Consider the following 15294-nt stretch of genomic DNA (forward strand, 5'->3'; position numbering starts at 1 on the left):
TACAGGTAGCACGTTTGCTAAACAATCAAACGTTTTGGTAGCTCGCCTTTCCAACATCAGCCAGGATGAGCTATGTGCTGCCACCTAGTTGGATAAACTTGTTAGATGCTACTTTTAATGAAGCATTATATTGGTTTAAGGCGTGTCAGCTCAGAAAAGGTAAACATAATCCGAGACTTTTTTCAGATCTTCCTGATTCTCCTTCGCGTGTTATCTAACCCTACCCGGATTGTTCAGAACAACACGGATGAATGTTGAACAGATTCTCAAAGCTCATTCCGTCACCTATCGCGGAGACGGTGGTCTGCTTTGACGCCCCCCCCCCCCGGCTCCGAGGGTGAAGGGGCGGAGCTGTTCTCGCAGCGCAGCCGGTTTGTTCCCAGACGGTGTCAGTGGGACGGAGTGTTGCACTATCGGCTCCTCTTGTTGCTCTTCTAGAAAAACTCTGGCCAATTGCGGAGAAAGCATCGGCTTCTGAGTTTCAGCCGGGAGAGGGGGCGGCCCCCAGTCAGTGGGGTAGATTTTTGTTTTCGCAGGGGGCGTGAGAGTCCTGCGAACGATGCGGGACAAGTGAAGAACTCGGGCACTTTTGTTAAGGCGTTGGGGAGCGAAAAAGAGGCCGCAACACGCCCCGACTAGTCCCATCCTTGTGTTTGTGAACAAACCACGTGGCAGTGACTCACTCTCCAGGACCAGATCTTTACAGACGCTGCCGGAGGCGCCGGTTCTCCTTTTTTCTCTCTTGCCCTGACCGATCGCCTCTAGGGCCGGCCCATCATGGTGGGAATTCGTCGCTCCCTGTACAACCTCACGGCCGTTTGTTGCTTCCTCGCTGGAAGCCTCCTGTCTCTGCCAGGTACGTGCGCCGCTCGCTCCATCCCTGAGCTGAAAGGTCGGGTCTCGAGCGCAGGCAGGCGAGGTTGGAAGTATCCCAGACTTTTGAGGAACCTCAGAAGCCATTCCAAAACCAAAAACCCCTGGCAGTCCTCCCCCTGGTGAGTCTGTCCATCCTGTTTGGGTTGGACGCTCCAAATTTTCTGCCATGGCTCTCCTGCCTGCGTTAAGTCTTTCTTTCTGTTTCCCTTTCAGTCTAAATTTCCTGGAGGGGCTCGTTGGCCAGCTAGAGGGTCAGGCTTTCCTTAGGTTAGATGGGCTCTGGGGTGCCCTTCCTTAGGGCTGGCACCCAGTTCTTCTCCCCAGGGCTAAAGCTCCCAGGTTTGATGCAGGCCCTCACCACTCGTTGGGCTTTTTGTTTACCAAATGAGTGGTGTTAGAGCTGAAGCTGCCACGTCCACCACCAGGGCATTTGGGAACTCAAATAAGGCTTGATCAGAACAGTAGTTTGGAAAATACACTCTAAAACGTGCCCAGAAATGCTCTTGCCTTCTATTCATATATTTTACCAGTAGACTGCCAGCGTTCAGAACAGTTTGGGTTGGATCTCTGGTTCAAAACCTGGCTTTCCTTTTTTTTCACTCAGGTTATATGTTTATCTACATTACTTAGCAGAAACTCTTCGCTTGCTTTTCCTTCCTTGCTAGATTTCTTTACTTCTGCTACCTAGGAAGTCACAATTTTCTTTCTTTGTGAAGTAGTATTTGCTGCAGAGTTAGAATATTTTCTTCAAAGCATTTCCTGACTGCAGATTTAAGATTTGGAGGTTCAGGACATCTTAATAAGATGGGATATGGGAAGGTGAGACTTCTGCCCAAAGGTGTATTTATACAATGCACCTAACTGGGTCAGTTATAGATCCAGCAGCTGTACTTGCCAGTTACATACCTAGCCTCTGAACTCACAAACTTTGATTTTGTGCATATGTATGTGTATTAGCATATTATGCAAATTCAGTCTGTTTGATTGGCTTGTAAGTATGTTTAAGGAGAACCCAGTAAACAAGTTAAGCATGTTGTGTGAATTTAGGCATAAAGCATGTCTGTCCCAACCCCATGTCTTTCTCTTGGGGTTCAAAGTAACAATCACTGCAGAACTTCTTTAAATCCAAACTTCCTAGCATTGATTTGAAAAGCAAAAGGACCACTTGGGTGAAGACAAATGAATTGTTCCCTCTCTTATCTACTCATAGTTCCATGGCTCTAGGCACTGTTGTTTATAAAGCTTTTTTTTTATCACACTTCCAGGCCATTTAGAAGTCCAAAGCATTTTGATACTGGTATTTATATATCCTATATTAACCACTTTACAGAATAATATATTTATTTAATATCTGAGCCCATAAAATGAGGGAAATCTATAGAAGACAGAGATTTTTAGAACACTTCAAAATAATTTTGTTAGAGCTAACAAAATTTGGCTGCACTGCACTCCAAAACACAATGCTGTACTTCATACATACTTTGACAGTGTCAATTAAATCAGCATCTCTATCCAGGACCAGGTAGATATATAAAGGATGTTTAAAAAATGCAAGCTCAGTTTCATTTATTTATTTACTCAGATTTGTATGCCATTTCAGTACTTTAATTTAATTCCTGTATGTTTGGTAAGGCTTAGAACTTTATGCAAATTTTCAAGGTCTCATTTTACAAATGTCAGATTGACATGTCCACCCTAGCCATTTTAAGGTCTTGCATGGATACAAACAGTATACCTTAAATTATATTCAAATAGATGAGTGCATTTATGAGAGTTACTTAGCTGATATTTTAATTCATACTTGTCAATAGAGTACTGTAGAGATATTTTGTGTGATTTTATTATTTTGGTTGATTTATATCAATAATTTATAAGCTGAGATTTTAGATTTGGGTGGAACAGTATTTTCTTTTATGTTCACTACTTATAGTGAGGTAAAGAAGAATTAATAGCATAATTACCAATTTGAACATTGTTAGCTAATATAGATACAAATTTTAATGAAAAAACTATTTTCATCTGCAATTATGTATCTTCATCACAAATGTTTGTTGATTAAGGTTAAAATAGTTACATATCACTATACATAAGCTATCTTGCCAGATTCTTTATTTAAGAATAACAGGGCATAAATCAGAGATCTACAGCTTCTATCAATTCAGTGATTCTGCAGAATGTCAGAAACTATATGCCCAAAGTTGAGATTTGAAAAATAACCCAAAATTAATGTGTATCTTCCCCAACACACAAATGCCCTAGATTTATTAATTTATTAAATGCCCTAGATTTATTGTCTCCAAAAGTAAATTACATTGGACATAGTTGGATTTTCTTTTGAAGAAATTTAAGATTGTAGCAAAGGGAAATTAATCATCATAGATTAAACATTTTGATTTTTCTTTGCATTAGGAGAAAAGGGGAAAAAGTAAAAAGGCAATAGCACGATAAATATATGAATGTAATTTCTCTTGAAAGCACACTCAAGCAAAATCTGATGTTTTTAATTAAATTTCAAGTGATACATCTTTCTATTTAATCCTCATTGTAGTTTTAAAAATGTAAACATGTTTAGATGTTAATGTTCCTTTTGCTGGTTGTAGAGTGCAATGAAAGAGAAGAATTATATTTACAGTTTAAAGAGAAAATATTGATGTCTAAGCCAAGGGCAGGTGCTGTACATTTCCTTTCAGTATAAAGATTCTGTGGAAATTCTGCAGTATCCGTTAGCAATTTCATGTTTATGGCACTTTCAGTTCTTAATTGCAGTAATCTTTATAACAGTCATGCAAGAAAGTCAAGTGTGTTTATCCTCACATTGCATATGTATGGTTTCAAATTCATTTGACTATGAAATGGGAACTTCCCAATTTACATTTGGGAAGGAGAAGATGGAGCATTTTATCCTGTCATCTGCTGTCTCAGATAAGGATTCTTCAGAGAGGTATCTCATCTTCCTAAAAATATCATAGTCAAAAATTGTGCTGCATATTAAAAGTTACACTGAAGCCAAATTAAGGTTTAGTTTATTGTCATATTTTCTCCCACAGCTTTATAAAGAATGCTAATAAATGAAATAGTAAAGAGCATTTATCATCTGGAAATTTTTAGGAAACTTTTTCTGAAGATAGAAGATAATGTATTTAGCTGAAAATGAGGTTGGAATGGAAAAAAGATCAGTATGAAACATTCGTGGACTGCAATCTTCCTCCTTTTTCCTCAACCTCTTCTCCCACAATTTACTAAATTGTAGTCACCAACAGATTAATCAGTTATCAGATTACTCAACTGATAACTTTCCCTCTTGTGCTAATTATGCTAAAAGAAAGCCTATGCTTATTAAAAAAATTGTCAAACTCACTACTTATTTTATAAAACACTGCCTTTGAAGTAAAAAAGCAAGAAATGATCCAGATAAGGACTAATTTCTTTTTACGAAAAATTCCCAGCACTGCTCTATTGTTGAAGTTATAAGTATACTGGAAGTAGTATGTAACATATAGTCAATGTGGATTTGCCTTATTGGAAATTAAATGGGATGGTTCAGTCCAAGAGGTCTTGTGCAGAGAATACAATATACACAGAAACAGGTTTGTGGAATACAATCTGTGTAGTATTGATTATGGAAGGGACTCCTTCTTAAGTGTCCTGTTGAAATAGCTTATTCCATTTATAAAGCTTTCAGACAAATATCAATATATTTCTTTCAGTTGCTGTTAACAATTTTTAGATATTTTGTGCTCAGGTAATATATTTATTCTTGGGCTTCAAATATTCTATTCTTGGCTTGCAATTAATGTGTTGGATTTGTGCCCTTAGAATTTTTATATTAGTATAAGCACGGGGATGGATGAAAGAGTGTCTTGAAACATTTTTGCATGCATGCATACATATCTTTTTCCCCTTAAAGTTCTTAGATACATTATACTCTTTGAATTAAATGCTCTGGGCAAATGTAACATATGCAGGTAAATATTAATTTTATCAGGTCACAATTGGCTCATCATGTACATCAGCCTTTCTTAATCTCACCCACATAGGGACTGCAGTTCCCAAAATTCCCAGTCAACTTGGGAATTGGAGACCCAATACATCTGGAGAATGACAGGTTGGGGAAGATAGTGTGTGCAGTTTTGAACTCTTGAAGAAGTGTGCCATACAAATACTGTATGAGAGTTACTTTATTACTGAGCAAAAACTAAGCTCAGAGATAAGGACAGTCTCCCCTCTAAGTACCCCTACTCATTTTAAGGAGTTACTGGCCAGTTTGCACATCAGATTAACACGTACAGTAACCTAATTCAACACTGGTTGATTTAAGTTGATGTACGCGTTAACAAAAACAGTATAACATTCATTGTACCAATCCATAGCCATGCATAATGTTATTCCTACAAAGAGTACACAAAATTTAAAAGATTATGTGTGCTTATAGCATAGGCAGGCACATGCTACAAATTATAATGTAGCACAGCAATTATGAAGCAAGAGGCCCTGGTGCAGCTTTACATTGCTTTTTCTTTTTCTTTTTAATTTGGTTGCATGTGCAGATTACCGCAGCTATACTGTATATGGGCATAGGTTTAAAAATAAAGATTATGCAATTATTCACAGCAGCACTGTTGTGTATGATGTAGTAAAATAACCTTTCAGTTTAAACCATTACCACAGCAAGATTTCCTGCTTCTCCCTCTCAGGTCAGAGAGAGAAAAGAGAAAATGTTGATAACCTAGTTCTACCACTTTAAAACTATTTCTGCCAATAAAAGTTATTATAATGCCAATGGACTGGAGAATACAATTCATATTCAAGGAAAAGGCAAGCACTGTTTAGTGGGAAATGTAACATTGGGCAGAAATCACGTGCCATTTAAGTGAGCTACATATTAACATGGGGGGGGGATGCTAGTGTAAATTGGCACAAGTATATTAGTCAAATCTGAATATAAAATTTTTATCTCAGACCTATCATCTGCTATATACTGTACCTATCATGACATTAAACTGGTGGATTGTATTATAAACATTTATTTTTTATTTAATTAGTTTAGAAAATATTAGATCCTAGCTGTCTTCCAAAGGCCTCAAATAATATATGTAGTTCTTCTTCTACCTTTCTTGTCTCAAACTTGTACAGTAGATTATGATGGTCAAACACTGCCTTTCATTGGATTTATACACTATGCTAAATCAGAAACTATCATTTAGGACAGTAATGAGAGATTAGGAGGATGGCCATATTAATCCATGGTAGACAAAAATCAGGAGTCTGGTAGCACCTTTTCAAATCTACAAATGCCACCTGATTCCTGATTTTTTTAACTTCATAATGACTACATTACCCATTATATTAGGTCCAGATCAAACAAACTATATTATCACTTATCAGGATATATGAACCCAGTTAGAGATTGGTCAAATGATTCCAGAGAGAATATAAAGAACTTGAAATATACAAAATAGAAACTAAAATATATTTAATGCAGCTCTGGTTAACAAGTTGATTAAAAATCTGGAAATAAATATAATGCTTTCATATCCTGTGATTCAAATCACAATTCCATGGAATGGTATATGGCAGAAAATTACTTTTAAGTAGGGATAGCAACCAATAGATTAAATTTGCACATGCTGTGCAACTTTCAGCACTCTAGAGAATAGTTGTGCTAGTTTATTGTAGAAAACAACCTCATGTGATGCTTTAAGGACTTGCAAGTTGGGCTTTAGAATACTATAGAAGTATACAGTTAGTCCTCAACTTACAGCAGTTCAATTAGTGACCATTCAAAGTTACAACGACACAGAAAAAGTGACTTATGACTGCTTTTCACACTTACAACCATTGCAAATTCCAGGATCATGTGATCACCTTTTGCAACCTTCTGACAAGCAAAGTCAACGGGGAAGCCAAATTCACTTAACAACCGTTTTACTAACTTAACAACTGCAGTAATTCACTTAGCAACTGTGACAAGAAAGGTCATAAAATGGGGCAAAATTCACTTAACAAATGTTTCACTTAAGCAACAGAAATTTTGGGTTCAATTGTGGTCGTAAATCAAGGATTACCTGTACTGTGGGCACAATTTTTAGGGGAAAGTGTTTATTCAGATAATTTCCCTCTAACTAGTTAACTACTTTTATCCAATATCTCTTCTTTGCATAGAAAAGAAAATTAATTTTGATGGTTTTCTTACAAAAAGTATCTCAAGTGGTACAATATTATATTCTAATTTAATTAATACTATATGGGCCTAGGTTGTTTTTTTCCATGATGAAATAAATATTAGAAGTACAAATACCGTGTTTTCCCGAAAATAAGACCCTGTCTTATATTTTTTGAACCCCTAAATAAGCACTTGGCCTTATTTTCGGGGAGGTCTTATTATTTTGGGTGCATGGAGAAAACCAGAGGAAATGGCGGGGACCGTCTGCACATGCATTTAAATATTTTTGGGGAGGGTTTATTTTCAGGGGAGGCTTATTTTAGTGCATGCGCTCAAAAGCCTAATTGGGCTTATTATCAGGGGATGTCTTATTTTAGGGGAAACAGGGTACTTGAAATAAATATTACCTATGGTAGTTTGGGATTTGACATGGGGGTAGATTTTTTTTTTTTACTGTTAGTTAAGTTCCATTCACTTTTTGACTTTCAGATACTCTCTCTAGAAGCATTGTAAATGAGAAAGGAAACACTGAACACAGGAATAAGAACTTTTTGAGGATGTAAATGTAGGAATCGTATGAAAGACCTGAATGAAAATGGTACTTAATCTAAAATCCTGCATGTTCTAATCTGGAATGAAATAGGCACACCCAGGTTTTGTGTGTATTGTTTTCTGTCTGCCTAATAAAAAAAATTGGCATTCCCTAAGGCTTTCGCCTAAATACTAATCAAGTCCAGTCCTGCCTAGTTTCTAAGCCCAGACCTGGTGCCAACTACTACTTGTATTAATATGGTTGCATGTAATTCCCTTTTTCCACTCTCAAATCAAAGTCTAGTTTATGTCTTTCAGAGCATTGCTAGTCTGTTTTATGCTTTGATGCTTCAAAAATCTGAAGGTGATGTCCACCCTTCCCCCAAGTAACATTTTGCACGATAAAGGTCTCTTTTATTTTCAGTTTTTTCTAAGGAAATCAGAACTGTTCCAAAACATAGTTAATCTGCAAAACTGCAAGCATAGCTCAGGGGAAATATTATTCTTCTGGATTCATGATGCAGTAATTCTGGTGATACCCCTTGAATTCTGGAAATAACAGTGGTGATCATGTATAGTTTGATCTCTTTTATTACAGTACACAATCTTATCCAATTACTTTATTAAGCTTTCTCTATTAGAGGAAGGAAATTTTCATCTGGTACAATCTTGCAATCTTACAATCTTGCATAGCTTCTTCTCTGGTAATACTGTACTACTAACTAGAGCATACAAAACATTTGCTAGACCAATTCTCAAATACAGCTCATCTGTCTGGAACCTGCACTGCATATCGGACATAATACAATTGAGAAAGTCCAGAGATATTTTACGAGAAGAGTCCTCCATTCCTCTACTCACAATAAAATTACCTTATGTCACCAGACTTCAAATTTTGGGCTTAGACAACTTAGAACCATGCCGACTTCAGTCTGACCTAAGTGTAGTACATAAAATTATCTGCCACAATGTCCTACCTGTCAATGACTACTTCAGCTTCAACCACAACAATACACGAGCAAATAATAGATACAAACTCAAGGTAAACTACTCCAAACTTGGTTGCAGAAAATATGACTTCAGTAACAGAGTGGTCAATGCCTGGAATGTACTATCTGACTCTGTGCTTTCTTCTCCAAACCCCCAAAATTTTAACCTTAAAATGTCTACTATTGACCTCACCCCATTCCTAAGAGGTCTGTAAGGGGCGTGCATAAGTGCACCAGCGTGCCTACCATCCCTGTCCTAATATTCCTTTTTACTCTTACTCTTTTCAAATTATGTATTCAAATTATGTTTATACTTTTACCTGTTATCTTATATATGCTTGACAAATAAATAAATAAATAAAAAATGTCAACTGTAGTAATTTCTGAAAAGAGTTCAGTTAGAAAAGAACTTACTCCCCAATTTGCTGTCCCTTTCACAGCAATTGTTTTGGATATGGATCTATTTCTTCCCTTTTTTACTTATTTCTCCAGCTGATATTCTAGGGAAGGACATACGTTGTAAAGATGCTGCCAAATTTTGTTTTCCTGTTTGTTTTTTCTGTACTAGGAGATGGGAAGAATGGGTCATCTGCTTCATCCAGCATAATTTCTCAGTTCACACTTCGTCACACTGAGGCTAGAAGCTTCCAAGCCACAGCCACCAGTAGGGATGACATTATCACAAGCATCCCACAAGTCAGTGTCAGCAGCATTGGTCAGTCGGATTATCTGACCACTACTACACCTGGCTATTTGAATACTACAGCAAGGATACAGACCCAGACTGCAAATAATGCCTCTAATAGTAGCACTGATCCTTCTTTATTTCTTACTCCAACTACAAACTTACCGGAAACTAATACATTTGACCTGGATGATGATAGAAGATACATCAATGCCACATCCTTGCTTACTTCCAGCACTATGATCCCGGCTACAGAAATTTTGCAATCAAATGAGACACAAGGTAAGACTGGGCAGTTATCAATAATTTATCATGGTAGGTAGTTTAAATAAATATGGCCGGGATGAATCAACTAATTCTGTTTCACAGTCACAGCCTGTAAAAGCATTATATTAGATTACAATTAGATACTCCATATTTTCCAAAAAATGGGAAAAAAAGAAAAAGAACACCATCTGAGCTAAAAAAAAAAAATACCCACTAAGTTTGCAGAGTTATGGTCAAATATTTCTGTGGCCTCAGTGTTCTAAAAAATATGTTACCGATAGAAGGGAAAATTCGTAGCTCAGGATTGAAGTGGTACTCTCTGAGCTTGGTAATTTTCTTACAGATGTTTCATTACCAAACTAGGTAACATCATCAGTTTTAGTAGGGAATGGGGTTTACTCTCATTTTATATCCCAGTGGCTTGCCCGGTCAGTATAGGTAGGAGTGGTCTTGGTGATTCTTTGATTGGGCTGTTGTTTACTGTTAGCTTGCTTGGCAATTTCTTGATTGAGGTATTGTTTGCTTCTTGATTGTTCCTCTAATGTTAATCTTGATGTTAATCTCTGCTCATCTGAGTGTTGTTGATTGCTCCTGAGGAAGCTTTCTGGTCTTTTTTGTTTCCTTTTTGGCTTTGTAATTATCTCTTTTGAATGGTATGTAGATGTTGCTTATGCCTAGGTGCTTGTTGATGGCTGATTTGTTTGAATGTCCAGGAAATCTTTAGCATTTTTGGACCTGACTTTGTCTAGGATACTCAGTTTCCCAGTTGAAACTATGATTAAGTTTGCCCAGTGGTGGGATTCAAATAATTTGACAACCAGTTCTCTGCCCTAATGATTTCTTCCAACAACCAGTTTGCCAAACTGCTCAGAAAGTTAACAATTGGTTCTCCCGAAGTGGTGTAAACTGGCTGAATCCCACCACTGGGTTTGCCCATATGTTATGAAATGAAGGAATTTTCATTATGTCTTCTGACTGCTAGCTGGTGTTCATGGATGATCTGCTAGTCTTCTGCCTTTTTGTCTTACATAGTGGCTCCTGCAATCCTTACACTGTATGCTGTAAATGATTCTTGTTTTTTCTTCCAGGGTGCTGCGTCTTGTGATTTACTTAGAATGTTTGGATGGCTTTGGTTGGTTTGGGTGCTATGGTGATATCATGTGGTTGTAATAGTCTATTGATGGTTTCGAAGATGTTTTGAAGATGTATGGCAGTGTTATTCTTTTTACAACATTGGTTGTGCAATATTGGATTGAGTGGTCAGGCACCTTTTGATGATGTTGTTGTTCTGTCCCCGTACCACGCACACACCCCCACAGACGGCCCGGAGTTAATAAGCCACACGACAAAACTCTTTGATGATAAAGCTGGCAGCAACCCAGTGGTTAGCTGCCAATTCAGACTTTACTCACACAAAACAAAGATTAGACTGCAGCATTCCGATAAAACAGGCAGAGTGTCAATAATACAAGAATTAGTCCAAACGCAGTCCGATAAAGCAGGCAAAGTCCAGTAACGCAGAGATCATGGAGTATTTCCAGTTTTTGCTCGTCACAAACTGAACCGGCCACCACACCCACATTTATACCCTGTGGGGTGTGGTCCAGTGACTCAGCTAATCTCTGGCACGCCTTCCCATCTGCTGTGCACACTTCTCCCTGCGCCTCTGTCGAGGGTCCAGCCAGCACTTATCTTCCTCGTCGCTGTCCACCTATGGCTGTGGGGACGTGCTTGGCTCTGAGCCTATCGTTTGGCCTTCGGTGTCCTCCGGAGGCATTGCCAGAGAGGAGGGTCCTGGAGAGGGAGGCCTTGCCAACTCCTCCCCCTCACTGTCAGAGTCTGCATCTGTCGATAGCCCAGGCTCAGGCAACGGAACCACAACAGTTGTGTGGATATCCATTTTGTTGTAAGATGATGTATAGATTATTCAAGAAGGATAGTGTGATGTTGTTTTCTTCTTCCCTAGTGAATTTTATTCCTTTGAAGTTTTGTCAATGGTTTCGTTTGTATTCTCTAATTGGTCCTTTTTGATTATGACAGGAATGTCATCTATATACCTGATCCATATTTGAGTTCTATATATGGGAATGCTATTGATTCCAGGCATTGCAATACAGTCTCTACAATTATTCCTGAAAGTAGTGATCCCATATGGGTTCCTTTGATTTGTTGATATATTTGTCTGTTGAACTGAAAGTACAGGGAGTCCTCGACTTATGACCATAATTGAGCCCAAAATTTATGTTGCTAAGTGAGACATTTGTTAAGCGAGTTTTGCTCCATTTTATTATCTTTCTTGCCACAGTTGTTAAGTGAATCACTACAGTTGTTAAGTTAGTAACATGGTTGTTGAATATTGATTATGTGACCATGGGGATGCTGCAACAATCATAAGTGTGAAAAATGGTCATAAATCATTTTTTTCATTGCCATTATAACTTTGAATGGTCACTAAATGAACTGTTGTAAGTCGAGGACTATCTGTATATGGTTAGGCAGAAGTTGATAAGATTCATGATTCTGGGTATTTCAATCTTGGTTTATTTGGTTAGGTTGGTTGTGTGCTATGTAGTAATGCTGTCATGGATTCTTTGGCAAATTCTGGGTCTGTGGATGTAAAAGTGCTGTGACATCAAATGAGACATCAAATTCTTCCTCATTCAAGAAAGAACTCACCACTACTAGCACCCAGCAACCAGCCACATATCAATATTTTATTATTTTATTTTATTTTATTTTATTTATTTTATTTTATTTTTTAAAACATTTATATAGCCACCCATCTTTCAGCCAATTCTGGATGGCTCCAGAATTTTGGATGGCTCCAGAGAGTATATTATACAAACTGTAATACACAACCAGTAAAAACATAAAACATTGTTCATGGTTTTTGTCAGTCAGGATGAAAATGGATCTAATATAGAAGTGGCTGAGCTCACAGTCATGAGGACCCTGCCTGCTTTCTGGGGTCCAATAGGATCAAATTCTTTCCTGATAACAGCAACATGGTGCCCTAGATATCGTCACAGAACCTGCTCCCAAGACTGGAATCTAACTGTGGACCTGCTTTATTCACATACTTTTGATTAGATTTGATAACTACCAAGATTTATGTTAGAACTGTAGAAACATTCAGAAAAGGTCTGGCCAAAGTAGATTCTCTTTATTTCTGAATTAAGCAGAGTCAAGATTCTCACCCACCCCCACTGTACTGACAGTTAAATGTTTCTATGCAGGAACATCAGCTGCTTTGCAGCCGGAATCTTCTACATTCATTACCATGGGACCAGCAAAAAATACCACCCCAGTCATGGACCATAAGGCTTTCACAGAAGAGAACACTGTTGCCTCCACATCATCTCCAAGGACTACTATTGGTGAACAAGTGATCACAATAACTACATCCAATACTTCTCGATCAGTAACATTTGAGGTTGCCTCCTCTACTCTCTTACCTCACAAAATCCTATCAGCAGAGACAGAGCAACCAGCTAAACATGACCACAAGACAACTGTATTTGATGTGGGAAACAATCAAGGTATACATTTAGCAATCTTGTCTCATCTAGGGAACAACAGATTTAGAATGGGTTGATGAGAACCGAGAAATAGTTAAACCCAATCTTGGATGAAACTATGGGAGAACTATATAGCACAGTGACAAAGCATATGCTCTGCAAAAAGAAGCAAAAAATTACTTATTCAGTCTCTGACATCTCCAAATTAGGTTGGGAATTGGTACTTTTGCCTGAAAATAGTTTTAGGGGAAACATATGTTGGGCGAGGCACTGCAAGTTTGTATAAATAATATTAAATATAATGCTGGATTTGGGTTATGCAGCTGAATGTATTCCTTTGATTGTTAAAATAGGTAGCTGGGTGAATGAACCTTCATAGCTTTAAAAGATGAACTACATTTTACTGTCTTCTTCTTGCTTTCAGGTCTGCCCAGTATACCAGTAGTCAGTCCAATAGGAAAGGATCCCCTCGTGATTGCTGTCGTTGTAATTTTTGTTGTGACAGTAGGGATTCTGACTCTCCTGGGTTTCTTGAGGTATCGACAACGTGGCAATAGACTACGATTTAGACGTCTCCAGGACTTGCCTATGGTGAGCATCTGCTGGATTTTTACCTGTTCTGTTATTTTTCCTCTAGACGGGATATGGCCTCACTGCCACTGTACCTTAATATTAGTTGCCTGGTCTGTCTGTTCCAAAGGGCAATTCTTTGAGATGGCAGAGGCTCAGATTCATTAAGCGATGGTTCAGAAGTTACTAAGAATATATATAGTACATAACTTAGACATCTCTCACTAATATCTGGCTAGCACAAAATTATTTTTTTTTTCTTTCTTACAGGATGACATGATGGAAGACACACCTCTTTCCCTCTACAGCTACTAAACAATTGAAAGACTTAAAAAAAACAGAACCTGTTAAAGGCTACAAAGCTTGTAAAGGATCCCAACTGGGGAGCAACTCTACAATTTGGAGCTGCTGTACTGACATGCAAATAACTATAGAGTTGCAAGTCAAATGACTTACTTTTTAAAAATGCTTGTCCTTTTCTTTATTTTTGAGAATCAGCTTAACCAAAACCTTTTCCTCAATACATCTTCATTTTCTGTGACTGGGTACATGCAATGCTAGAGGAAAAAAAAATCAACTATCTTTTCAACTGCTGGCTTCATATCAAAGATAGGTTTGTTGGATTCTGAGAAAATACACTGTATGGGGTGCTTTTTTCACAAAAAGTAAAAAATATGAAATATATGGAATATGATGTGTTTCTTGAGAATGGAAATGCAATGAAACTGTGACTGGGAAATGAAGTTGGCTCTCTTATTTTCTTTGAATTACACTTCATGTTTCTATCAAGATTTAAAACATGATCCAGAAGGAAGCAGTGATCTCATCCTTTTAATCAGGGCCCTCTGAATTATACTAAGAAAATTAGTCCAGCATTCATTTTCGTATAGGGCCATGCAAATCTCTCTAGCAAGTTGAGACAAAGTTAGAAAGCAATAATCCTCTACTCCAGTTAATGGTATTCAGTATTCACACTGCATAGTCTGACTATTGCTACTGAAGCCCCTTTCCGTGCTCTGGTTTATGGTGTTTTTGCAGGGAATAAAAGCATCTGTAGTTTATACTGAATTCAGCACTCAATTTAATATCAGTTTACTGAGGAAATTGTACTCCTTTATTTAATACTAAGGAATAGCACACAATATGTTTTTTGTCACTCTAAATGTTTTATCTAACTATATGTTTAATCCTGCCAGTATTGTTGATAATGCTTGGAACAATAAGATTGTGCAATAACACTAATTTGGTGCTGCTGTTTGAAAGCTGTATCCAGCTTTCTGTGCTACTATTTACCAAGCTCGAACAGTCTACTGAAAGGCATGATCATCTGAAATTTGCCTGTTTCCACATGCAGTCTTTATCCCTTTCTCTTACTCTTCTGTCAAAGGTTAGACAATTCATGTTGTTCATCATATTCAAAAGCTGCTATGTTTTCATGTACAAGCTGGGTTCATATACTAAAAATAAAGCTTAATGTTGTTTATTTGGTTATACTGAATAAGATGGGTAAACCCAGCAATTGAGGTTTTTAACCCAAAGTTTATGGCTTGGCATAGTGTGAAAACTTGTAGCTTAGTCAAGATATCACGTTTAAAAAATGGATGCAGGATGATTTATGAACCTAGCAACTTACTCTGGGATTGGGGTAGTTTAAATAGAGAAGCCCGAAAGTGATACTTATTGAGGATCTCTGTA

The 15294-nt window shown here is 37.6% G+C and overlaps 1 protein-coding gene across 2 annotated transcripts; it reads left to right on the forward strand.

Moving 5' to 3' along the window:
* Positions 1-110: 110 nt before the first annotated feature.
* LOC117664137 (uncharacterized) lies at positions 111-15082 on the forward strand. 2 transcript variants are annotated; one of them, XM_034414953.3, is made up of 5 exons: positions 111-856; positions 9128-9526; positions 12748-13050; positions 13454-13620; positions 13870-15082. In XM_034414953.3, the coding sequence occupies exons 1-5, from the start codon at positions 778-780 to the stop codon at positions 13912-13914; spliced, it is 993 nt and encodes a 330-aa protein (XP_034270844.1). In that variant the 5' UTR covers positions 111-777; the 3' UTR covers positions 13915-15082. The 2 variants fall into 2 exon arrangements, with proteins under 2 accessions (XP_034270844.1, XP_060545878.1); XM_060689895.2 differs by lacking the exon at positions 111-856 and adding an exon at positions 7534-7637.
* The last annotated feature ends 212 nt before the right edge of the window (positions 15083-15294 follow it).

Source organism: Pantherophis guttatus, chromosome 3 (assembly GCF_059756535.1).
Source record: "Pantherophis guttatus breed Tessera chromosome 3, ASM5975653v1, whole genome shotgun sequence".
In the NCBI taxonomy this organism is placed as follows: Eukaryota; Metazoa; Chordata; class Lepidosauria; order Squamata; family Colubridae; genus Pantherophis; species Pantherophis guttatus.

What these genes read in the sequence shown, in the direction of transcription:
- LOC117664137 (XM_034414953.3), top strand. Translation starts at nt 778, where the DNA reads ATGGTGGGAATTCGTCGCTCCCTGTACAACCTCACGGCCGTTTGTTGC. An exon ending in AAGCCTCCTGTCTCTGCCAG is followed by an intron (nt 857 to 9,127) that starts GTACGTGCGCCG and finishes TTTCTGTACTAG; the next exon opens with GAGATGGGAAGAATGGGTCA. An exon ending in TGATGTGGGAAACAATCAAG is followed by an intron (nt 13,051 to 13,453) that starts GTATACATTTAG and finishes TCTTGCTTTCAG; the next exon opens with GTCTGCCCAGTATACCAGTA.